General features: G+C 40.8%; 1 protein-coding gene across 1 annotated transcript in view; it reads left to right on the top strand.

Annotated features, from left to right (window-relative positions):
• The window catches only part of SYDE2 (synapse defective Rho GTPase homolog 2), a 28,695-nt gene extending 5,188 nt beyond the window's left edge, over nucleotides 1-23,507 (top strand). The window contains exons 3-7 of the mRNA XM_051803864.1: nucleotides 7,551-8,650; nucleotides 11,318-11,444; nucleotides 16,764-16,945; nucleotides 17,838-18,069; nucleotides 21,002-23,507. Of these exons, the coding sequence (XP_051659824.1) occupies nucleotides 7,551-8,650; nucleotides 11,318-11,444; nucleotides 16,764-16,945; nucleotides 17,838-18,069; nucleotides 21,002-21,504 (2,144 nt within the window). The 3' untranslated portion in view covers nucleotides 21,505-23,507. The remainder of the gene's footprint in view (nucleotides 1-7,550; nucleotides 8,651-11,317; nucleotides 11,445-16,763; nucleotides 16,946-17,837; nucleotides 18,070-21,001) is intronic.
• Nucleotides 23,508-27,033: the final 3,526 nt, after the last annotated feature.

Genomic DNA, 27,033 nt, shown 5'->3' with positions numbered 1-27,033 from the left:
TTTAGGAGCCTGTATTTCTGCTTGGCTCCTCGATCCTTAGTGAGGGCCTGAAACATTGGCATGGAAGCCCAGGTGTGCATCGCCCTCTGGAGGAGCCCTGCATTTGAGTTGTCTCCATCCAGCCTTGCCATCCTGGCAGCCTCTGGCCCTGTGTCCCTGTGTGTCAGGAGCTGCTGTGACTGGATTCCCGGTGCAGAGATTACTTCTGGGAAGAGGGTTTGTTTTCAAAGGCACCAGAGCAACCACTGTAAACAGAGGAATCAAAAAACACTTGGTCTTTTGGGGGCTCACATTTTGTTCTTTTTGTGGAAATGCTGCAGATATAAGCATATTTGTAGTTGCAAAGTGTGTTAAAGTTCTTGGGGATTTTTTTAGAAATAGCTCACTTTGTAAGCTGCATTAAATACTTAGACCTGTTTTATTTGCTTGCCAGACGTGAAATATCATGTTCTTTGGTAGATTTTTGTCTTTGTTGGGGGCTCTAGATGCTTTGTAGAAGTCAGTAAACATGGTTATTTAGGGAAGCCATGTGTGTCCTACAAACTGTTTGCATCCCATTTAGGTGGTTACTCTCAATACATGGATGACTATTTCTTTTTTTAAGAAATAAATCTCTTTCTGTGAGAAGAAAAATGCCAAAGTTGTTTTCATACTGGAGAAGCATTTATTTCTGAAAGCAAAGTTGCCTATTTCAAATGTCTCATGAAACCAGGAGAGAAGTTATGAATTTCACCTGATTTGTTTATTACGCATTGAGTTAATTAAGGTACTTCAAATGCAGCTCTCCTTTTACATGTATTGGATGGTGATCACATTGAATAGATTAATTGATGATGAAGTAGATCCCTGGTGCTCACTAATTGGCTTTATTATGGAGAAGGGGCTTAGTTCTTCTTTTTAATCCGGTTAAGGTATCTACAGTTATCTTCAGTCAAATTTAAAATGACAGCTCATCCATACAAAATTACTGCATGAAGGGCAACATGGCCAATTTAACTTTATTTGTGTTAGGACCTTGTTTGAATTATACAACTGGTATGAAATAGATGTCTGTATTCATAGAGAGCTGGGTACATTAAGCAGTAACTCCTGACAAATAAGCAATTACTGCTTCAGGGAAAAGACTGTATACCATTCTTGTCTGTACGATTTTATATATGTCAATATTGGTTAGCATTAGAGCCTAAATATTAGATTTTGGAAAGTAGAGACAGAAAAAAGTGGGGCAGTACAAAACCCAGCAAAATACATGTATTTGTTCATTGTATTGTTTGCTGTTTTCTTTGGACAATGGAATCATTTTTACCCTTAAAACCTTAAACATTGCTGCCTTATTTGGATTTCCAATTTTGTAGAGAGAAAATGGTAATGGATTTTTTTCTCTTTTTTTCTGTTATTTTTTAAGACTTTTTATTAGAAAGAAGATTAAGAAAAAGTAAATTATAAAATTCAGTTATCGGGAGTCTTTCTAAACAGAGCAGCAAATAGGTAGTTCCTGTACATGGTTGTAGAGGTGCTAACTTGTCCCACAGTCTTAATTTACACTGCTAGTTACTAGTGTTAATCTGGCTACTTTCTACAGAAAATGCCATTTATGTTAACAGGATTTTTCAGGTAATTCCTTAGTGAATAATTCTGGCTTTGTTGGCTTTTAAAAAGAAACTGATTAGAAATAAGTTGCCCTTACAGCAGAGCTTGGGAAAATAATTCTTATATTTTGTTTATAACACCCAAAGGTAAGAGTAAGAAGGTAATTTAGTTCCAAATTAGTAATGTAGAAACATAGTGCCAGCTTGTGCTCTTGGGTCTGTGGGAGACCACTTTAAGTGCAAAGGACCCTGGAGGCTGTTTTTAATTATGTGTCTCCCTTCACAGGCAAATGGTTATTATTGGAAAATAGTAATATTTTTGTTATAAATGCAATATGAGAATTTCTGTATCTAGGGCTTTTGCATTGTAAAATGCTAAAGTAAATTTTCTTTACAACTCTTTAGGATTTAACTCTATGTTTTTATAGTTATATCACCTGCAAATTGCTGAAGAAAAACACCCCTTTGTAATGTTGTCTCCTGTGATAGATTTACATTGTGGAACTCTGAATAGTGCCTTCTGAAGAATTTGTAATATTTTTGCTTTTGGGGAGGATTACTGTTGGGATTAGCGTCCACCTAATCAATGGAATCATCTCATGTGTATATCTCAAAGACATCCTGGTAGGACTTGTGCATCGTAGGTTACCAGGACTGTGCTTTTGCTACTGAAAATGTGCTTGTGTAGCAGTCTGGATGGAAAATCCTAGTAAGGATCTCTGTCAACAATTTTTTTTTCAATGTTACAGCAAGTGAAGATTTATACCATGTTCCCACTTAGCCCTGATACGTGCCAACTGAAGCTTGACTTAAATAGTATTAAAACTACAGTGTTCTTTCTCCACTTAGACTGTGACCACTATCCTGATTTCCAAGTACACCTTTTGGGGCCAATGCAGGCAAATATTTTGCATGCTTACATGTTGCAAGCAAGCTTCCAGCAATATGTGTAGAGTATAGTGGGCAGCAAATACTATCTACAAGTTTCCTTCCATGTATTGCAGACACTTAATTTTAATTTTTTTCCAGATGAAAGATGCTTTGTGATGTAACTGTTTTGCAAATACAAGGAGCTTTGGTCTCATGAGGCAGAAAAGCATTTATGTCAAATATTTGCATGGTGTTTGAGATATCAAAATGGTTAGGTGTGTGGCAGAAAGGTCCCTCTGCTCCCTCTTTCTCCTACAGAGATGAAGCCAGATTTTCGGTGGGTTTTTTGGGAGTTTGTGCACGTGCTTTTGAAGGTCTAGGGCTTATTCATGAATTTGTCTTTGATCCATGGGCCGACAATACTATAAAGACCTGCTAGTGAAAGAGGCAAAAGAATGTAGCAGCTACGGAGTGGAAATGGTTAAATTAAAATAGTTACTGCCTTTTTCAGTTTCTGATTTTTCTTGGGTAACTGTTTTTATCCTCTGACAGGGGAAGTAGGGGCAAAGCTGCTTTTCATGCCATGAAAGGCACAGTGAGGAGAGGAAACCTTTGTGAGAGCGGCCCGAACAAACAGTGCTTGGCATCAGCTGCGGTGCTGCCGCGAGTGTCTTGGTGTGGCTCCAGCATCGGAGTAGAGCCAACTGTGGCTTATGAGCATCGCAGGATCCTTAATGTTTAAAATATCTGCAACAAACCCATGCTTCTGTGTAGATACTGGACTCTTTCAAGTCTGGTCAGGGATCTAAAGTGTTTGTTCCCCTCTGTACTGAGGTACCCCTGTGAGGGATGCTCCTAGGATCGCCCCTGTGATGGAGAGCAGGCCATGGTCAGGCCCTTCACCTCTTGGACTGCATGATAGGCTGTAATCACTTCCTATTTTAATTAATGCACTATTTAAAGCAATTTATTTTATATCTTTTGCTCCCATAAAAGTGATCCTGGGGTTGATGGGTTCATCACAGCCTAATTAATGTTAATGTGTATAGTATTTGAAGAAAACAAACTATCTTTACAGAGTTCTTAGAGATTTTATGTTTTATCTTTTTAATAATTTCTCCATTCCTTGACTCTAAAGCATTATGTGAGATAGAACTCAGGGACTGCATTGGTCAAATTATTTAATTTATGTAGGGGTAAAACTTTTTTTTACAGGTTAAAACCAGAGATTCTTCCATTCATATATAAGTAATTAGGATGTAACATAGAAATAATTGCTTTCTATCTCAGTTTTTAAAGTTATTTTTAGTTTATTTAATTTTCTTTTGCCCAGTTGCTGAAGTAGATATAGGTGATGCTTTCCTTGTATCTTAATTGAAGTTCCTTGAATTTGATATAGCATGAATTCTTCTCTCAATGCCATTTACAGTTCTGCTCTGAAATTTTATAATCAGAACAGGTCTAGAAATATACCTACACCTGAGGAAGTTAACAGCCTTTGACATAAATAGAGCTGTCTGTTTGTGTCAGTTGAGGATCCAGATCAATTTCTTGTGGAATCTACCACAGAAAAACAGTAGCCCTTTTTCACTCAGCCGTTATTTGCCTTGAGAACAATTTTGAGATGTTTGGGCTTTTCTGTTTAGATTTGCCACTTTTTCACTTTTAATATATTTTCCCACTTAGTCTTTAGATTGATTTTAGAAAAAAATAATAAAAAAGCATGAAAAGTGTAGGCAGAAGAGACACTTTAGTTTTGAAAGTTATAACCACCTAGTGTTAACTGTATTTTTTTTTCACTTTTCAAAATGAAATGGCTTTGATCTTCAATGCTAATGCCATTATTCTAGAGATGCTTTCAGTGTTAGATGTAGTGTATTTCTAATGTCTGGAGAATGGTAGGAAAAATTAAACTACCACTCATGTTTATTTTGGTGGGAAGTCAGCATTTCCATTAGTTATGAGAGTGGCTGTTTAATACTTCAGTAGCTTGCTGTAATAAACAACTGATAGCTTTTTGACTTATTCATTCACCTCAACTTATTGTCCCAAAAATAAATTACATGTTTTTTGAGGAACATTAAAATGATTCAGAAACCCCACTTTAAGCAATGAGGAATGTGACATGTATAATAGGGTAGTCAAATGTGCCTGTAAAACAGCATGTGTTGCTGGCAGTTGGTGTGACAGTGATATATGTGCCCAAGCACATGTAAACAGCATTAAACAGGGTCAGACAAGCATTTTTACTGTGCTAAATCACTGCACATGTCTGGCAGGGGCTGTGTTGGAAGTTCTTAAGAGAGTCTGATCCTCTCTTCCCTTGGGGCAGTGTTGTGTAGGGGTATGGTCTGTCAGTGCCAGCCTGCTTGGCCGAAGGGACAGTAGTGATTGTCCTGTGGACACCGAGATGGATGGGGTGGGAGAAGGGGGCCTGGGTTTGTGAAGCATCCAGAAGGCATAAGGGAAATGCAGTAGACAGTATCTGATAGAACAGCCCAGGCTGGAGAGGGCATGAGACAATCATCCAACCCACTCTTCAGTGGGAGGGGGAGCATAGATGAGACTACCTAGCAGCCTGTGCAGTTGCATCTTGAAAATCTGCAGTGGTGGGGACTCTACCACATCCTTGGCAAGGTTGTTCCAGGAATTGAGCGTTCGCACTGTAAAAGATGAATTATATACACACACATACAGATAGTCGGCTGCATATATAAAACTGTTCCCAAACTGCCCTGGTGCAACAGGTGCCTCTTATGTTTCATCTCCTCCTACCACCCTTTTGTAGGGATATTTTTATTGTCTAACTGCTGAGATGGGATGTACAGTGGCAGAGCAAGTGGGGACAGGGACAGTGGGAAGCCTGTTTGCAGCACAGTCTTGTAACCTGGTCAAGGAAAAAGGTACAGCTCAGTTCCTCTGTCACCCTTGTGAGAAAGCTGTGTCAGATGGGTAGGCTGTGAAGTGAACTGTTACTGGACTGTGCTACAACTCCTTCTGCAGCTTGTTCAGAGTTGTCATGTACACTCTCTTAAAATTGCATGCATACCTCAGCACATTGCTGGCTTTAGTGGAACAACATGTGGCTCAGTGCTGATGGGAATACCATCCTGCATAATACTCGACTGTTAAGTTTCCTCCAGCCACATATTTCACTTTAACTATTTGGTGCTGAACGCAGCAGAAGTTGAACACATAAAAGTTGTAGTGTTAGATTGACTCTTTGGTTTTAATGAGCTGGGGGGAAGTTTAATTTGCTGGCCTGCTTTTCCAAGCCTGTGCCAGAGGCTTTTGACAGAAAGGGAAGATTAATGTTAGAGGCTACAGCGTGGCACCGATTGCTGCAGAGCACTCCAGGCCAACCCACCAGTGGGACTGTGCAGTGATTTTCAGTACAAGGGAGGGCTTTGTGCGCTTTTATCAAACACCACATTTCTAACTTGCTGCTTGCCAGAAAAGCACAGCAGGCATGCTAGAAATAGCCCTTCCCCTGCAAGGGAACTACTTCCATGAGATGAAGGACTAAGTGAATTTTCCTCTGTTCCTCTGGAAAACAGATTCTATGCATTATTCTTCATAACTGTAACTTTCTTTTATAAAGATACACTTTTAAGCAACTGTCTGCAAAAGTTATTTAAATCGACCCATTCTGTTGGAGCTAGAGCTAGTTTCCCTTTCACTGACTAGCAAGGGGGAATGATGGATGAATAAAGGTGATTGAGTCTCTCTGAGCTGCCTGTGCTGATTGAGTCACACAGGATCAGTGTGCTGAGGGGCTCTATAGCACCTCAGCCTGCACAGGCAAGTCCTGTTGGGAGCTGCTAAGGTTTGAAAAGTGATGAGGGAGTGGGGTGGCTGTTGCTAGCAAGAGCCACTATTGGTTTCTCGAGGGATAGAGAAGTGACTAAGTGAAAGTACTCACGTAATTTTATTAATATCTATCATTCTGGCCTCAGTTTCCCTCTTACACACTTGCTTAACTCGGGTAAATTGATTGCCTTTCCTGCAGTCGTTACTGCCTCATGCTGGTGAAAGTGAGAATGGCTTGAGCAAAACTTGGTATTTGCATTTCCTTGAGTATGAGGTGAACCACAGGTTCCTGTCTGTGTGCAGTACTTGCTTATGTCTGATTGTGTTCCTTAATTAGCTGTCTTTTACTGCTAAATTGAGGGAATCTTTTTTCTTTTCCACTCTTTAGCATCAGTACCTGCTGCTTTTTTCCTCGTTGTCTTTTTTTTTAAATTTTTTTTTTGTTGTTTTTTGCTCTTTGGGGGGGGTGGTACCTTGAAAGTTGGATGATTTCCCTCAGGAACATCTCTTGGGAACTGTCTAACATTAAGCCCTGTTGTGGGATGGTAGTGCCAGGAAAGATGGAAGGTTGCTGGCAGGCAGAGAAATGAGGCAGTGCAGGATGCAGCTTTTGGAAGGAATAAATCCTGGTTGTGTTCTTCCTCTTCTGTTCTGCAGTAGAAAGAAGGAGCTGAGAGAAATAGAAGAAAAGGTGTAATATTGCCTGCATCTACACAGGAGAGATTTAGGGCTCTTTGAGGTAACAGAGGGACATGTACAAGAGCCATATTCTTTACCAGACACAAATGTCTTTCCTCTAGGCCTAAGAGGAGTGGTAATACTGATGTGTTACCTGTCTAGCCAACTACTTTGTAGACAAGGGTACCTTTGCCATTTTCTGGTGTTTTCCCATTTAAGTCTGGTTTCGTTGCACCTGTGCCCCAGGAATGCAGCTGTGTGTGCTGGTATGGGGGTGCAGCACAAATGATTGAGCTGAATGCAGTGGATGAGATCGCTCATTTGTTTATATGTAGTTTCTGGCCCTTTCATCTCCATAAAGCAGAACAAATCTGGCTTTTGATGATGAATTGCCAAATTTGGCTGAACGAGTCAGTAGAGCACAGCTTTCTGAATGCTCGTGAACATCTGACTGAATGAGTGATGGTTGTCTGAATGAATTGTGCTTATCAAGTTATGACAAATCAACATGTTTTCCCCTAGTTCAGGATTTATTTTTTAGTTGTCAAGAAGTGCAGTTACTGAGCAGTTTGAAATGATTATTCCTTCTCTTTTCTTTTAAAGGTTTTGGAGCTGCTCTTGCACCCAAGGCTGACATACCCTCCACAGAGGTTTCTCCTCCAAGTCCTAGTCCTCTGAAAAAAAGCGGATCAATCAACTGGCCTTTCCCTGATAGAATTAAATCTCCCAGGACTGTGAGGAAGCTTTCCATGAAAATGAAAAAGCTGCCAGAGCTGAGCAGGAAGCTGAGTGTCAAGGGAACTTCAAGCCATAGTAGTTCAGATAATCCTCCTTCCCTGCTGAAAGGTAGCTGCCGGGATACAAGCCATACAGTGTCTTTGCCATCTTCTGGAAACTCAGCCACAGCTGCCAGCAGGAACGTGATAAGTCGTTACCATCTTGACAGCAGTGTGTCGTCGCAACACACCTTCAAAAAGAAAAGCTCAAGGAGCTCCAAATCCTTCAACAAAGGTGGTTACCTCAGTGATGGTGACTCTCCTGAACTTATAACAAAATCAGGTAAACACAGGCACGAAACCAAGTGTGGGAAAGGAAAAGAGAGCCTTCCGAGTAACAGTGGTAAAACTGAAATAGATATTGATGCCTTCAGACACTACAACTTTTCTGATCAGCCCAAGTGCTCTCAGTACATCTCTGGACTCATGAGCATTCACTTCTATGGTGCTGAAGACTTAAAACCACCACGAATAGACTCAAAAGATGTCTTTTGTGCAATACAGGTTGACTCGGTAAACAAAGCAAGAACTGCCCTGCTTACATGTAGGACAACATTTCTAGATATGGACCACACATTCAACATAGAAATTGAAAATGCTCAGCACTTAAAGCTGGTGGTGTTCAGCTGGGAACCCACCCCACGGAAAAATCGAGTGTGTTGTCACGGAACCGTGGCTCTTCCCACTCTCTTTCGAGTCACAAAAACACATCAGCTGGCTGTCAAACTGGAACCGAGGGGGCTTATTTATGTCAAGCTGTCGCTCATGGAGCAGTGGGAGAACTCTCTTGATGGCCTTGATGCAGATCGGGAGCCCGTGATGTTTGGGGTAGATGCTCGAAAAGTTGTAGAGAAGGAAAATGCAGGCTTGATGGTACCACTTCTGTTGCAGAAATGCATTCTGGAGATTGAAAAGAGAGGCTGTCAGGTACTGTGCATATTTTAATCTCTTTTGTCAATATTTCTTTGTTGAGCTGTTGTTGCAGTGTGAGCAGTGAGTGGAAATGGGGAAATCGAAAACACTATGTCAGTTTTTTTCCTTCGCTGCTTCTGTGTGGTGAACAGTGGCCGTTGTAATGTGGGAAGAATAACGACTGCATGCAGTCAGTGCTTCCAGCTTGGCCTTTGTAGAGAAGTATGCTTGACAACAGGAGCTGCTCCCAGCAGTGCCCTAAGACTAGGGATAGTGAAATGAACCTGCCAGCCCCCAGTGTATAGACTCACCCTCAAAAAGCAGAGATGAGCTGAGAACTTGAAAATGCTTGATTTCTGAGACGTGGAACAATGGAGGAACATATGTCTAAAAGCAAAAATATGATATACGGTTCCCTCCTACCCAAAACTGTGCAGTGACAAAGTGATGAAGAACAGGTCTTTCATCAAAACTTTACTTACCTGTGTGCAGACTGAGGCAAACCAAAGACCTGTCTCTGCCATCACTTTGTACACGGCATTAACATAAGGAAGGAGACCCTGAGGGGCTGAATTAGTTGTTTCACCACACCACTGCTCCTTCAGGTTGTTCTCAAATTAAGACTGCTGTGAAGCAGTAGTGCCCAGTGTCTTTTCATCCCAGTAGAGTTTTATTGGTTGATGTAACCTAATGGGCAAAAATATGTGTGAGAAACAAGGTATGGAAACAAATCACCAGTTAATGGATGCTAGACAAGGAGTCTATTAGGAAGGACTGTGCATAGTCCTAAAGCCAGATGTTCCCCTCGGCAATTAATTTGCAGCTGGTGGGAGGACTCTTGTGTGCTGTTCCAGAGCATGTGTGAGCCCTTGGTGTCTCTTACACCTGTTCTCAGTCAGGTGAAATTGAGAAGTAGTCACACCTACCACTGTTACTATTTTAAATTGCTGACAGGTTGGATATGCTTCCAGGTGTGATGAGATTACCTCTGCTGTTTATTATCTAGGTCATAAACTGTATAGAGACTGTACTTCTGTATGGTTCTTTTGCTGAAAGTCACTGCTGATAATAACTATATGATTCTTATTGTGAATGCTTCTCCTAACATTATGCAAATCAGTGGAAAAGAGGAGTTTTATTCTTTCTAATGTATGTGTCCCATGGTTTCAGCATTTTATTTTGGGCTTATTAGCACCTAGTCACGCAAATGATATTGGGTAATCAAGGCAATGCTGGTAATGAAGCGATTGGGATCTGAGTTATCTGAATGTACCTGGTGCTTTTGAGCGTGAAATCTATTTTGTATTTGCACAGGGCGAACCAAAAATGCAAAATATACTGTTAACTTCTTCTTTTAACCATGTGCTTGTCTGACATTTTCGACTTTTCTACAGACTGCACGGTGTGTTATCTCCACCTGAATTTCAGTTGTGGCCTTAAAAAACTTCAAAAGTTTAAAAGAAATTGTCTTAGGCATCTACTAGATCATATTCAGTCTTGAGAAAGGGGGAGTACAACTTCCATTGGGTAACTTTCCATTTATTTTAAAAGGAATTAATATATGACCAGACAAATACTCTTGCTTGCAGACCTACATTCCCATGGTCTTAAGCCAGTATAGTCTAAGTCAGGTGGGTTTGGTTTTTGTTTGGTTTGATTTTGGGGTTTTTTTTGTCTTGAGCCTGTGGTACTTTTGGACTAGCCATTTACTGCTCAGTACAGCTACCTATAAAGTTAATTAAAATAAAATGAATATTTTTAAGATTTAGTTTCTTAAGATCATAGGAGTGCTTTGTATAAATGGTGTTGATGAAAATTAAAAATAATTATAAAATGGAAGATCTGAATGCATGAAGGCACATGATTTAACTAGTCATTCAGTTCAAGAGTGGTGTGGGTTTCAGTCTTATCACCTTAAGCATGTTAAATAACCCTTGTTTTGCAGAAAACTTTAAATATAATTTGAAACATGTAGAATTCAGCATATTGTCATCTTTAAAACAACATTTTATAGGTGTAATAATGGAGTATTCATAATTTTCTTGAAACTGGTTATGGGTATAAAATTTTTAGGTTTTTACTATGTAACTTAATACTGTAGGAAAAATGTTTTGGTTTATTTTGGTTTTGTGTTGTTTTTTTAATTGTTTTATAACATTTCTCATTTTAGTAAGGGGTCAGTTATATGACTTTTCCTGCTGGGGATTAATAACTGTAATTTGATATACTGCAGTTTTGTCTACATAAGGCTCTAAACACTTCTTTCTACTGTAGTTAGAATTCTAGCTTGTATAATTAAACAATTAGGAAAAATAATGATGATCTGAATGAGTAGGGCAAGAAGCGAATACAGGTTTCATCTGTGTTTCTCTCTTTCCTGAGTTTGCATAAAAGCAAAGCATTAAGCAATTCTGTTTTAAGGCTCGTGTTCTGTCAATAAAGCACTTCTCAGCATGTTCACTGTTGTGAAAACATTCACCTTATTCACTTACTGCTCAGCGGTGTCTCTTGTGAAGTGTCCCATACTGTGTATGTTGACAGTTTCCACTGTTTGGGTTTCCCTAACAGGGGTTTACAAACAGTTGCTTTTGTTGCACTCTCTGGATGAGACACCACACGATGTCATTACTAGTCCCCTCTGCAGGCCAGTGACTGACGGGAGGCTCTTGGTTTTGCTTTCAGGTGGTGGGTCTGTACCGGTTGTGTGGCTCAGCAGCGGTTAAGAAAGAGCTTCGAGAGGCTTTTGAGAGGGACAGCAAGGCTGTTACTCTTTGTGAAAGCCAGTACCCAGATATTAATGTCATAACAGGTAATACATTTACTTACTTTTCTTCTAGTACAGAGTTGTGCCATGTTCTTAATGTATCTTTTAAAATGTGAGCTTGTTTTCTGTTGTAATTTAATGAGCTTTCAACTGCTGCTTTGTACTGCTGAAAGCTGGGTGGGAATAAGCGCAGTAACTGTGGGCATGCGTAAGTATGAATGAAGCAGCAGTGGTCTGAAGGGAGGAGAACATGGAAGGAACTGCTTTCAGTAACTGCTCCACCAGTTACAGAGGGAAGTGGGAATCTGAAAGGAGCTAAAGTCTCAGAGCTGGTTAAACTTCTGCCATTGTTTTTTTATTGGGGCAGATCTGGAAAAACTTGCTTGTGATCAGGTACCTCCACACCATGTGACCCAAGGGCCATCTTGGATCAGTTGTTCTGCCCTTTTTGTTGGAGATTACAGGAGTTAGGGAAACAGATTTCCCATCTTGTGCAGGCTAATTAGAGCTGCAGGAAAGTGCATTTGATCCCTGCTTTTTTTAAAACCTTATTAAGGAGCAGCTTTTTCCTGCTCCCTGGAGTGGCCCTTTTACTTGCTGTTATGCAGCAAACTCCAGGCATAGGTAAGAAGAGCTGGAAGTGCAGGAACAGAAGGTCCTGGGAAGCCTGGCTGCATCTGTGTCAGCTCCTTACATGGGTCTCTTCACGGGAGTTGCACTGCAGAACTGAAGTAAGTTGTTGAGGTTTTTTCGTTTGTTTAAAAGCGGAACAGTTTTATAACTATTGATACTTGTTATGTAAGCTAAAGTTGATCTAATTTCAGGCATCACTGAGTAAGCCAGTTGCTCCAGCAAATTAGTCAGAAGCATTCATTGCCTGTATATCAAGGGATGGAAAATGTAACAACAATACTTGGGGTATAAATTTTCAGTGCCAAAGCCCTTTCTGTAACACCCAACATCTAGCTGTATGGCAGAGTTATACCCTTTTTGGTGGTTTATTTAATTTCATTGTACTGGGAATTAATTTTGTTCATTACATTTTATAATATACAGTGTGTATCAGAAGATATTACTCGGTGACATTTACTGAGTTACATAAACCTTTTGGTTCAGAGTGTGCAGCTAGTCAGTTCACCTTAGTTGCCCTGGCTGATTTCACTGTTGGATTCAGTGTTGATCACAGCATTCTCAGCATCAGAAACTTGTATTTTTAGATTCATAGAATTGTTCAGGTTGCAAAAGACCTTTAAGATCATCAAGTCCAACCATTAACCCATCACTGTTTGACTCTGACAGTATACAGCCTTTATAAACTAGGTGTATGGTAAAGGTATAGTATAAATGATCTTTTAAACTGGATATTTTTTTGTCTTTGCAAATAAATTAATGAGAAAAAATGGTGAGAACTTCTAAGATCAGATTATTCCATGAAATTATTGAAATCTTATTTTCTCGACTTTTGTAAATCACTTCAAAAGGGGAAATTGCTTTCTACCAAATAGCAAAAGCTGTCTGATATTGACTTGTAAGCAGACAAACGGCAAACTGCAACTTGGTTAATGTAAACTTTGGGGTACTGGAAAATTTTGTTGGGTTTTGGTGTGTTTTTTTTTTAAATTTAGAATACTAAAAATGGCATTGCTCTCCCATGCTACAAATAATCATTAAAATAAGACAGTATTTGTAGAAATAGTTCAAGAGTATTGTGGGGAAAGGGTATAGGAATTTAATACTCATCCATATAGAAAAGAATCTGTAACATTTCCTAAGCATTTTGAATTTCCTGAGTATGTCGTACACTCAGAACCAACCAGAACTGACTGAAACTGAAGTCTGACCCGCAGGAGGGCTCAGTGCTAATGCACAGGCTGACAGATCTTTCCATCATGAGTTTATGCTGTGCTGGTCAAATTGAAAGATTTGAAGTACACTTTCCTGTATACATTGCTGCAAGCCTCATTGTTGAAAGTGAACTTCTGGTGACCGTGCAGGTCCTGCTTGGTGGTGGTACTACTGAAGGATAATTTTTTTCATCCAGAGTTTGTATTACAAGAGGAAAAGAGTACAGTTTTGGTGTCTGCCTTACAGAAAGACTACTGGATGTGCTTTTGTATGCGTTCTATTGCAAGAGTTTACTAACATGCTGCTTTCCTTACAAGGGACAAATAGTTTTAAGAAATTACATTTTAAAAAATGGATTTTTTCCCCTGGTAGCCCTGCAGATGTGCTATGTGATTGCCTGCAATGCCTGTGTTAGTATGAGTCCTGTTGGGGGGGAACAGGGGAAGGAAGGAATGTTTGTACCCATAGCTTTCACTCACCAAAATGCAGCCCACTCTAATTATGGGCAACTGTCTGGTCTGGATTCATGGGGGAACCTGCAATTTTTGCTGACAACTGAGTTACCCACTGTGCTAGGAATACAAGAGTCCACAAAATTTACTGCATATGCTTAGGGAGCTGGGTTGAGGGAGAATGTTTCCCCTGAGTATTTAATGCTGAGGCTGATGCACATGATTCATACTTCTATCAGCCAAAACATGTGTTCCATAAAATATGAATCCTCAGCATAAATCTTGGCTGATTTGAAAAGAAGTGCTGCCTTATGTCCCTTTTGAAATTTGAGTAGCGCTCCTTTCCAAAGAGATTAATTTTTTTTTTTTTGACAGCTGTCCAAAGACTAAAGAATGAACACTTAATGACTAAATCTTGACTGAGAAATGCTCCTGGGATTGGCGCAGGCTGGCTTACACACAATTAAGTGTGCTCGTGGCTCAAACTGAAGCGTGCAGCCAGTTTTTGGAACTGACCAGTAGTCATGTTGTTACATCGTGTCTGTTCACATCCACGTGAATTCCTATCTCTGCATAAAGCATGCAATACTGTTAACAGTTCAGTGGGTCAGAAAAATGAGGAATTAATGAAGTGGATGGCAATTCCTGCTCTCTGTCTAAATTTGTTGTGTGTGGTTGTGTCAAGAGGAATGTGCTAGTGGGTTGGCAGCAGCGGGAAGTGTAGATTCGTGGAAAAAAATAACAGCAGTCTCTTACAGGGCTAATTTAGCTGAGAGAATAGCAAAACGATTTAGAAAGGTCAAGGGGCATTCATGGCTCCCAAACCATCCTGTTATTCAGGGCTGAACAGGAGAAAGTCCTTTGGCAGGCGGTAGTCCTATGATTGTGGATGCTATTACAGGAATTCCTGATAAGTAATTATTAATAGACAGTTGTGTTTCAACAGTATAAGCTGATTTGATTACAACATGCCATTTCCTAATGTAAGCTGATTTTGATTTCAGCCTCTCCCTCTAAAAAAAGCCAGGCTGAAACAAAGGTCTTGAAAGAAGTCAGCATCTCTTGCTGGTGTTTTGCTTATGAAAAAAGGAAGACATCCTGAACTGTGTTGTACAGCACCAGCATCTACCACATTTGTCTCATAAATATTTTAACCAACTAATCCACATATGGAACATGAGCCTCTAAATCCAGGGAAGAAATAGTATTTGGTGGGGAGGGAGGAATATGAGTAAGTTACTAAACAAAAACTAGCCACTTAAGTGGGGAAGTCCTGAAAGTGACATATTCATTTTAAAACAAACAGAAAACCCCACCAAACCACCAGGGGAAATACTTTTTCAGGAAAATATGTGGATGGTTGTTCACATATTTTCTGTTCCTGATGGGATGTTCCCATTTTAAGCACAGAGTGAGCTCTTGGGAGCTGTGTGGAGGTCTGTGTGGAGCAGAGACAGAAGTTTTGCCTGGCTACCCCATGCCTGTGCTACAGAGGGAGGTGGTCTGGCAGCTCCAGGGGGAGATGCCGCTTCAGGTAGTGCTGCTCCTGCAATGCTGCCTCAGCAACTGCACTACAGCTAGGTGCAGTATTCTTTTTAAGTGAAAATATTTGTACAGGTAGAAGCCAGCTCTTACTTACATTTTGCATGTGAACATGCAGTGAAGGGCAAAACGTTAACTTCCGTTCCTTGTATTTTTTCAGAAACGGCCTCATAACAAAACCCAGTCCTGTACAGTTCATTTTAGAGCTCAGCTATAACAGGCTGAGATAATAAAAACTGTTGCTTTGTTAAATAACACAGTGTGATGGTAATTAATTACTGTGATGTGAGATTTTACAAGGCTATGAGGAGTGCCTGCTAAAAAATATTCTACCTTTTTAACTTTGCCTGATTGGAGGACAGGCTACTTTGTTAACTACAGTACCTGCTTTTGAATAGTTGTGTTTTTTTAATCCACAATTTCAACTTAACAAAGTATTTAAATTCAGTTATGATCTAGCTAAAATGAGTAGATATTTGTGGCACAGAGTGCATTTTTTTTTAAGGAAAATAAAAGCTGCTGGGAAGCAAGCTTGTTTCCTTCAATTTTCTTTGTTGGTTGTAGTGGATACTTTGCTCCTGGATAGCATCCTATTATGTCTTTTCCAGAGGTTGCTGTTAGAAGTCTTAATATTTCGGGTTTTTTAATTATTATTCTTGTGATCACTGAAACCCCTCTCAAAATGAAGTATCAACCAGCCTCCAAAGCCAACTTCCAAGAATGAAAACGCTCAATTCCTTTTTCTTTTTGTTTGTTTGCATCTGTGGAAAGAATAGGGGTTAATAAGGCACTTGCCTGATTGTTGCATCCCCTAGGAACAGCCTTTCCTCCAGCATATCCGCAGCTTCAGAAACAGTGCAGTATGTCTCTGCCACGGGGAGGGCTCAGTGTCTGGGTATTTTAGCCAGTATCTCCTGTAGATGTGAATTATATTTGTCACAGCAGAAGCAAGTGGTGTGCTGGGGGTGCAGGGTACCCAGAGGCAGCAGGGAGTTGGTGTTTCCCCTGTCATGAGGGCATCTCTTTGGTTTGTGCTTTGGTAGGTGATAAGGTGCTGTGTGCTTCACTGCATGTGCTGCTGGCACCAGGATGTTTGGCCATAATTTTATAGCTGAAAATAAACAGAAAAACTAACTTCTGTGTGTATATGAAAGATGAGGGGTCATCAAACTGAAGACTTTGGTGTTTGTGGGAGCTCTTTTGCTTGGATGGGAGATGGACCGCTAAGAGCCCTTTCCTTGCCTCTCCCTCACCCTGAAAATAAAGGAGACCTGGAGAGATACTCACTCTGTGCTCAGTGTCCCCACTCCTGCACACACAGCAGCCCCTGTGCCCCAGCCCCTCGTTACTGTGCTCTTTTGCTGTTGTCCTTCCATCCCTCGTTTCCAAGTGCAAGGCTTGTCACTGATGTGGAGGACTTTCTTATGGGATGGGTGAGGCTGACATACCTTAATGCTCCCAAAAAATTGCTGGAAAGTGAATCTGCAGCTTATTAAAGGCACCTGTTCTTGTGTTTCTTGTGAAGGTGTCCTAAAGGATTATCTGCGAGAGCTGCCCTCTCCCCTGATAACCAAGCAGCTCTATGAAGCAGTGTTGGATGCCATGGTGAAAAATCCCTTGAAAATGACAGCAAATGGTTGTGAGAATGACCCAAGTGACTCTGAGCACACAGCAGCCCTTCTGAATTGCCTGCCAGATGTTGAGAAGGTGAGCAGTGTTAGCAGGTTCAGGTGAATTGGATGCTTCAGAAAATAAAGGAACATTTTCACACTGGATATAAAATGTCTCAGTATATGTATGCCTGTGTATCTGACTTAATGGTTCGCTTGGATATGTGATGCTCTGTGTCTTTGAAAATACTTCCATGGTGTGATAAATTGGAGGGTCTGCGTTGCTGGATTTATTCTAGTTTTCATTTTATATTGTCTCTGTAAAACTGAATGTAAGGCTGTGATCACTACTTTTGTATTGTTAGATCAGTGATTTTTCCTGTGCGAAGTCCTGCTTCACTTCTGTGGAACTCTCTGTTGTAATTACCTTGTGTAATTACAAATGCACTTCTCTTTCCTACATATGTGCAATAAAACCTTTATATCCCATGCTGTGCAGTGTAATAGTGCTGTGCACTGTTACCTGCCAAATTCACCTCTTTAGAAAACCACAGTTAGCCCATTTTGGGGGGAGGGACTGAGCAAGTGGCTTGCACAGTGTCTGGGCGTTCCCTGGAAGCTTGTTCAGATGCTGACATTATATTGAGGGTTTCTTTATTTTCTAATGTACCTGGATCATCTGTAATATTTCTGCAGCTTCTCCTCTCTCCCTGATGCACCTTTTTTACTGTGAGAAAACTAATCCATATAAAACTGAGTTCAGGTAGGAAACAAGCTGATTTTTACCAGAAAGTCTGTCTTAATTGGTCTATTATGTGATAGTCAAATACAGCTTTCCTAATTGAGCACTTAGGTGGTCTGTTGATGGGTGTTGGCAGTAAAACCAGAGCTATCAGCCTTGATCTTTTCCTTCTAGAGCAGTGACATTAAGATGTCAGCACCACCTTCCTCTAGTGTTTTGTTTCCTGAGCAGTATTTTGTTTCTTTAGGCTACCCTGAAGATGCTGTTGGATCACCTGAAACTGGTAGCTTCCTACCATGAAGTAAATAAGATGACGTGCCAGAATTTAGCTGTATGTTTTGGCCCTGTGTTACTGAGTCAGAGGCAGGAGACAACCAACCATAACAACAGAGTCTTCACAGACTCAGAAGAGCTTGCTAGTGCCTTGGACTTCAAAAAGCACATAGAGGTTCTTCACTATTTACTCCAGTTGTGGCCAGGTACTGTTTCATGAATCTGCTCAAGGGAAAAGCTCAAACTATTGCTGTATGTTTTTACTGTGTGACGGTGTACGTTAATTCACAGGGTGACTGAGCAGCATCGGAATTATTAAAACGTGAGGTACTGTGGCATCACGTATTAATCTAAAGAAATTATGATAGTTTCATAATCAACTCTTTCTATTTGGTTACTTTGTTTAATGGGAATTTTGCTTGTTTAATTGCTTTCTTACCAGATTGCAAGGTTTGTGTATAATATAAGAAATGGTGAAGACTTTATGTGAGTAAAGACAGTAGAAAAAACAAACCCAGTGACATTACGGTTTCCACATCTGAATTAGAGAGTTTGGGGATTTACTGTTTTTCTTCTGCTCTCCTGCTGCGACTCGAGGGATTACTTTATTTCTGCCCTTGTAATTTGGCAGAGTTGAGAACATCCTTACAGTAAGACCTGTGCAACTTCTACTTCTTTTTGCAGAGCGTTGCATAAGGAAAAATATTTTTAAAACAAAATACAGCAAAACCCAAACCAAAACACCCTAAGTACCTTCTGGCTCCCACTTCAAAACTTAAGAGGTCATAGAATAGAATAGAATAGAGTATCCTGAGTTGGAAGGGACCCACGAGAATCGTTGAAGACCAGCTTCTCATTCTCTTCAACCATGCAAGTAATGTTTTGTATACTCTTGCACAATTTGGGGTCAATTCTCAGTAAGAAGGTAGATGAAATTCTAGTACTGCTAATAAACTAATAAAGTAAACGTGAAGGTAACTATTTCTGCTAATATCTGCCTTTCAAATGGGAATTGACTGCACAGTGTTCATGTTTCCTCTGGTATTCAGAGAGGCATAAACCAGTGGAAATAGTCAGGATGACATCTGGAGCCCTGGGTTTCAGCCCATACTGAATTCCTGTGTATTGCTGCTAAACCTCAGCCTTTTCTTGCACAAGCACTGCCTGGAGTAGGGAGCAGATGAAGGTATTGCAGCTTTTCAGTTAAACAGAGAGGCTTTGAGAGTAATGCTGTGAAACAATTTAGCACTGAATCTGAGGGGTTTAGTCTCAGTCAGGGCGTGGTGCTGCTGTGTGGGCATGGTGGCTGTGCCCTGGAGTCACCTCCTGTGACAGCTGAGCTGTGGCTGTAACACACTGACCATGCACTGGGTCAGCAGTGTCAGGAGGCTCCTGGATGTCGGCTCCACTTGCTGCAACCTCACAGAAACCTTGTCTGCCTGAAAATAGGAGCAAGTTAGTTTGACATATGGGGCTGCTCCGTGATGGGTTTGAGGCAACTGAGAATGCTGTTGCTCCCTTGTCAGCTGCAGATGGGCAGCTCCAACATTGCTGACCACCAAAAATGAAAAGAAGCTTCCAGTCAGGCCAGTGAGTCTGTACAAGAGAGATGGGAAACATGGGTGGAGGAGGAGGAAGACCAAAAGGTATTTGGACAGTAAATATTGTGCAGAAGCTAATCAGGAAACCCTGGGGATGGCTTATGGCATGTCTGCTGTGGGATACAAAAGCAAGTGGATGTAGCTCTGCCCATAGGAGTGTACCTTGCTGTAACAGGGTAGGAGTGGGGTAAGTATTTCCTTCACTTTGAAGAAAAAGCCAAATGCTATCCCTTGGCTTGCAAGAAGTGTGCAAGGTGTTGTGCCAAAAGGGAGGTAAAACATGAATGCAGAAGACTTGAGCAGGTGAACACCACACAGTGTAAACAGAACACTTGGACTGAACAGAAGGATCACAGTCTGGTCCCTTACATTTAATCTTCTGTAGATTGAGACAGCTTGATAATCAACATGTTGTGCAATACTTCAGTTTCCGTATATTTCCAACTGAAAACAAATAGTCCTTGTTTGGCTAGACCATGTAACACTGGCAAGTTATTGTTAACCCATGGCCCTTTGTCTTAATGGAGCACAGTCTAAACAGAAGGGCTTTTGTTATAGCAAAAGTGAGGGAAAAAGCAGTGAGAGTTATTGCGTGTTGCTGTGCAAGACATAAAGTAAGACTAAAATCCCCTGGAGAGAACTGTAGTGGACCCAGAAAGAGGATTGGGCACAGTTCAGGACTAAGCCTTTGTGCTTGTGTGTGAGGAGTCTGAAAAGGAGGGGGGGCAGATTGTGGACTGCATGGGTTTGCATGCACCTCCTTTTCAGCAGTGAAGTGGAATAGAAAATCTCTGCTGCTCATTACAAGAGGCAGTGGTCTGTATAAAACCAGAAGAAGTTCTGAAGCTCAGATATGTATAGGCACATAGTTGTGCTGTTTACCATAGGAAGCGGGTAACAGCGGAGGAGCCTTTTAGTAACTTATGCTGACAGCATAATGGTGAGCTCAGGTAACATTGCCATCCAACCTGTGTTAGTGTACGTCTGCCATGGGGTGGTGGCTGCTTAGAAAAATTAATGCAAATGAGCTTTTTTAATAGTGCAGAACATCAGGGCAAAAGAGAAGCGCAAGAGTTCAGCTCCTGGTATATTGTCAGCTTCTGTAGGTGTTTCTCAGTGGTGGTATTTTTGTTGTGTTTTAACTTCTTTTGCTCTGCCTGCTTTCTGTTATCCTTTAGCCTGGACAAAGTGTGTGAGCTGAACTGTTTGCTTTTCTTTGACCCAGAGCCGGATGGTGATTAACTCACGCAGTGAATTTAATTGGAGTTCTGGGAGTTTCTACTTTTAGATAGGCTTCTCTGCTGCAATTTGAATCTGGCATGAACCTTCAAAACTGAGCTTTTACAGTAGTTTTTCTAATGATTTTATATCAAACAGCAGCAAAAAATGTAATAGTGGAATGTGTTGGCTGTAAACTCACATGTATTCACGCATGCTGTTAGTGTGTGACGTCGAGGGAAGACAGTGGGCATCTGTCGTGGACTTTTTTTGTTGCAGCATGGATTCAGTCCTGACTGATTTAACTTCTCTCTTCTAGTTCATCACTCCCCTGCCAAAGAACCAGCACATCTGAATGCATTTCCTGAGCACCCATCCTCCCTGAATTACCTGAGACCCAAGAGGCAGAGACCTCAGATGCTGAATCTGAGCGGTACCGAGGTGTCTGGGGTACTCAGACCAAGGCCAGCAGGTCTAGACAGCCCATCGAGCAACCGCTATGCTGGGGACTGGAGTAGTTGTGGGGAGAACTACTTCTTAAACCCAAAGGACTGCCTGAGTGAAGCAGACTATGATGATGTCCCTTCGGAAGACACGGAGAGCGGGGATGACAGCAGCAAAGCCGAGGAGTTGGATGCCCCAGAAGGACGCCCGCAGCCCGTCCCTGGAGAGCACACCTTCCAGAGCTACCTGACAGTGCAAGCGATAGACTCTGCAGTGGATCACAGGGCAAACCTCAAAGACCTGCAGGAAAGTATTGATACTCTGATAGGAAACCTGGAAAGGGAACTCAATAAAAACAAACTAAATATGAGTTACTAAGTCCTGTCCTGCACGATGCCTCCTCCTCGTGCCTCCATGCCCCTCGTTGGGATTCCCCAGCGGTGTGAGGAGTGATGGTGCCCCTAAACACCTTGTGGTAAGGCCACGGCACATTTTAAGCCATTCCGTAATGATTCTGCTTTTTTGTTAGAAGGCATTGTCCTGATTTCTGTGTTGGAGGCAAGCTTAGAGACCGTGAGGTGATTGCACATAGTGGCATTTCTCCCTAAAAACACTATGCACTTAGGTGATCTGGGCAATACCTGGCAGAAGATAAAGCAACATCTCTGCTGTCAGTGGCAGCAGAACTCCCCATCCCTGAAATCCTGGCTCTGGTACAGATATTCCTCTTGGAAGAGGATGAATGCTGCTTGACCTGAGTTTTGCAGCATGGTCTTCAGATAGACTTGTTTTACTATATATGCAATGGCTGCTATGAAAAATGCTTTCTATAATATTTATATATAAAGTTTTAATTGTACAAATATTAACGTATTACTGTATTAACACTTTTCAATAATTATTTAAACAAGCAAAAAAATAAATATTTTTCTAACCTGGTTTGTATATATCTATGTATAAATGTGCATGTGTCTGTAGCCACCTTTGGAAAGGAGAGGTCTCAGAATTACGAAATGTCCCTGTTTCTAGGAAGACGTGTTCAGTGATGCCAGGATGAGAGTTACACAGCGTTTGATTTATGCACAGAAACATGGCCAGAGAGAAGGCGGGGTGAATGATTAATGTAAATGACCTTGTGTATTGCAGGGACATCAGTTTGCAGGTGTTGACTATTAACTCTCTCACACGCACACCCTACCCTTTCTCTGTTTTTTTTTTTTTTGTTCATTGTTTGTTTCTTCCTCAATGGTTTTTTTCACATATAAAAGAGTCTGGAAGGTACTTACTTCTCAAGAAATACTTTTGGTTTGTCCTTGTAACCTGTTACTTTATTATTGATATTTCAGTATGTTTCTTTTTTTCTCCAGAGTTTCATGTGTTTTTGTTGTGGTAGCCTTGTCTGGCTGCTGGTAGTTGGATGTCTTAGAGCCCTCTGTAAAGGGCTGTGGCTCTGGAGATGCAAGACTCAAGTTCTGCACAGAGGCGGTTACTTTTTTTTGTCTGAGTTTTTTTTTTGGCTGTTGTTGGGTTTTTGGTTTGTTGTTGTTTTTTTTTTTCAATTAGTCTCCCAAAAATGGAAACAGGAGTTGTCACATGGGGTGGAATGAGTCGAGAGATGTCACTCCTGGGCAGTTGGAGTGGATTGCAGTTCGCTGGGACCTTATTAGATTCAGCTGTCACCATCTGCTCAACTTGTCTTTATCTTTAGTCATTTATGGTGAGCAATTAAACATTTCATGTTAAGGAGACGCATTCTTATGTATTAAAATAGTTATCAAATAATTACCAAATTGCATACAGATGTTTTGATAGTCCCTGTAACCAGAAGGAGATTCGGAGCCATTCCTTGTCCTCTACAGGTCACATACACACCCCCGAGGAAGGGGAGATTTGGGCCAGTGGGGGTGAGAAGGTTTTGGTGTTTTGAGAGGTCAAACACCAAGCTGCTGTCAGCTGGCAGGGTAGAAATTAATTCTACATCTTTTCGGTACAATTTTTGGCATCCTGCCATGGCTTTCCATTCACCCTGTGGGTAAGTGCTTTTCTGCTAACCCGTACTTCTTTATACTGCTTAATTGAAGAGTTATTTATTTACAGTAGCAAGGAATTAAGAATTGCTAGGGCAAACTTCACCCCTCTTTTCTAAGGAATTATTTTAGCATGGTTCCAATGGTTTATTCAATCTCATTAATTTATTTTATAAGTGTTAAAAGATGCAAAACAATTATTGCAATATAATGATAATGTATGAAAATGTAAATTTAACCTGAGGCATTTATCAATAAATCAATGTATTTTTTTAAACTTTTATACCTACAGAATGTGCATACTTTTTAAACTATAAATTTAAATTCTAAATAAAAATTGAATTAAGAACAAAATTTGTCTATGCCTAGTTAGTGATTATTTAAACCTGTCTAAGCTGATGCCATCCCTCTGCACTGGCTGCACATGTGAATTAATTCCATAAAGACATTTAGCTTTTCAGAAGGTGTTTTGTTGTATTGTCATTTCTAGATTGACCCAACATTTGAGTTAGATAATTAAAAAAAAAAAAACAAACAGCAATCCACTACTCAATTAACACTACTTGAAAGATGTTTGCATTTAAAGTTTTTTGATAAGTGATATATGAAGCTTTCATTGTCTGTAATAATCCAAATGTGTAAGTAGTCACTTCTTGAATGAGTGTAAGATTTTTGTCCAGGAGGAGTTTGTAACTCAGAGCAGCAGTGCAATGCTCTGTCAACTTGAATATTTTAACATTGCAGCAGCGGAAATGAATGACTTGATAAATTGTAATAATGTTAATCTAATCAGGCACTTGAAATACAGTAACATATTGGTATTATTTAAATGAAACATCTGCTGTTAATTCAGTGACAGCAACTTGTAGAACACTTTTTATGTCTTAGAAATCCTCTTTCAATGAGACATTTCCCCACTGGTATTTTTGTTATATGTTATCCCTTATATGTATTCTTATTGATACTATTATATTTCATATTATTTATATAATCCAGTCAAGGTACATTCTTTTTATGATTGTTACCAATTTGTAAGGAACAGGATTACAATGGGAATTACCCTAATCTAGAAACATGGAGATTAAAACAACCTGTTTTAATCGGAGCAGTAATGAATTTTTTTATACAAAAGATCAGCCTTGGGCTGTGAGTGGTTTGCAGGGCAGAGCTCCTCTCGAGCCCCGTGGGCACAACCAGGAGCCTCCCCTGCTGTACTGACCTCAGTGTTGTCTGCTTGGTATAACTGTGTTTGACATCAGGAGCAGCTCCTGTTCACCGGTGGGTAGAAGGGTTATAAACAGAGGGCAGAGCCTGTGGTGGAATTCAGAGAGCAAATGTCCTTGGTGGAATTCAGAGAGCAAATGTCCTTGAAGTTCATGGACTTCCTTCAGGTGTGACCTCTGCTTCCCAGGTAAAGCAAATGGATGTGGGTGCTCTTGCAGAAACAGTTCCAAGACTTGCACCCAAATCACATATAAATGGTTGTACCAAAGCATAGGTCAGTGCATAACCAAGAATTGTAGGGAAAAGCAGAATTGCAAAGGTAGGTCTGTGCAATTCTTTGCTGCCAAGTGTTAAGATGTGATGCACTTAGGTGGATTCAAGAATGGACTAGGCCCATTCATAGAGTTTTAATCCTTTCCTGTTTGCTTAAATAGGATTTTCCAAACACTGCTGAGGCTGTGTCACTGACCCATCTGACACTGAATCACTTCTCCCAGTTTTTCAGCTTCCCAAAGTGGCTTACTACAGGAGCATGCAAGGGATGGGTAGGGATGGTGTGGGGTGTGGTGTAGTGGGGGTGGCAGCATGACCTCGGGCTGGCTTAAGCCACTGGGGACCTACATCCTCAGAAACCTCAGGATTTTACATCTTCCCAAATGTGTAACATACTTGTGTGTTTGTTAATGCACCAGACAAGAAACATACCTGCAGCTATTCAGGTATGTTCTAAAAATAGAGGGAGACATCCCCAACAGATATTCAGGATTTTTACAGAATAAATCTGTAAATCTGATAAGCCAGAGACACATCTGGTATTTCTACTGTCAGATCTTAACCCCTTTACCTTCTTCCTCAGCCCAAGGTGTATAGGGTTTTCTTAACAGTAAAAGTGTATTTTGATATAAGAAGCCATGTCTCACATTCTGGAGCTAGCAACAGCTGAAAGATGGTTATTTGGGGTGGAGGGAGGACTGATATTACACTTTCATGTAACTATGATACATTTGTTTTAAAATGTCATCCTATATAATAAACTTTCTGTTTTTTCTTTTTTAATTTACCATTTGACTTTTTTAGAACCATGCAGGAAAGCCTTAACACCAAAGTTTTCTGAGCAAAATTGGAACAGTAGGACATGAGATGATGCAAAGCTGACCCTACAGGTATTTGAATGTCTAGAATTGTGTTAGAGAGGATAAAGGTCATGATGGGATGTGTAATCTCAGATCTCTAGTGTTGTGTAGGAACAGAGATGAGGAGGAAAATGACTGTCAGGAAGATTGCTCCCTTTCCATTGGGAGATTCCTGCAGTTACCCGAACTACTTTGCTATAGGGAGGGAGAGGAGCTGCTAAGCAGAGCCCTGACCCCCTGCCTCCTTGGCCTCACTGTTAGGAAAACCCAGCTGAAATCCCTCTGTCTTCCGAAATATTTTCTTAATCAAAACTCTCGAGAGTGCCTCTGTGGAGGGGAACAAGGCTCCCATTGAGGCTGCTGCCACTTCTGGGGAGTAGTGGCGGAGCTGCAGTGGAGGGGAAATGTCTTGACTTTCCAGATAAGCCATGACCATAAGGTTGCCTTAAATACATATGTAGTTTGCAGCCCTGTTAATCAAAAAAATCTGTGGAAGATGATCTGAGGTGGTGTACTAATCAAGTCAAAATCTGATAACAGAGAGCTGAGCTTTTTAATTAGTCAGTTGTGTGATATTTGCATATCTGTATAGAGCAGGCTGTTGGTTAAATATTGATTTAGCAGAGCAGCAATGTTCTCTTCCTGTTTGCACTCTGACTGCAAACACTGTGCTGCAGGTGGTAGGGACATGCTTGTTGAGTTTTCCCTGGTTTTTATTTAGAGGTAGTTCAATATGAAGGGCAAGGAATATCGCTATAATATTTAAACCTCAAATTAACAAACAAAAGAGACCATTTTTCAAGCAGGGTCCTATCTAGTGCTACCAAATCTCTCTTAAATCTGACCAAAGTTCAATCAAAGTGGTAAAAGTGCATGACAGGGAGATCCTGGCTGTAGAAAATTGAAGGGGCATATTTTTACCACTACTGAAAACCAATTTGCAGTGTTTATTTTGGGACACAGGAGCCTCACACTGATCCTGTTGTGTATTTGGCTGTGCTTTACTCTGACGAAGCAGAGCACTGGGGCTGGCTATTTCTTGTCAGCTGAAGATCCTCTCTGCAAATCCCCTGTGTGTCAGTTGTCTTTTGTGCTTTAGTGTCTGCTGTGACCACATGGACATTTGTTTGACAGGAGTCTGTGACCCTCAAACAGTTTGGTGAGTCATGGAAAGAGTGAACTCACCCATATAGAGTTTAATCTGTCCTGCTCTGATAGATTTAATTTCTGCTTGACAGGCTCTGCTCAGTTACATGGTGTCTGACCTGGCAATTGAAACCGAGTAGCCACCAGCAGAACTGCTTACCGGACTTGTCTCTGTGGATGGAGGATGAGCGTTAATATTCATAAGCTGTTACTCATTTACACCAGTAAATATTAAAACTTCTGTATAGCACCATTTGATCTCTCTGAGGAATAACTGTCTTTTGACAGAAATGCACAGCCACAGTGTGCTTGGTAAAAGCTGTTTGTTCTAAATAATACTGATTTCTTTGAGGGAAGAATATATTTTAATGGATTTG

This window comes from Manacus candei, unplaced genomic scaffold (assembly GCF_025592945.1).
Source record: "Manacus candei isolate 608988 ecotype Guabito, Panama unplaced genomic scaffold, ASM2559294v1 h1tg000005l, whole genome shotgun sequence".
NCBI classification, from domain to species: domain Eukaryota; kingdom Metazoa; phylum Chordata; class Aves; order Passeriformes; family Pipridae; genus Manacus; species Manacus candei.
This window is presented reverse-complemented; position numbering and strand designations above follow the sequence as displayed.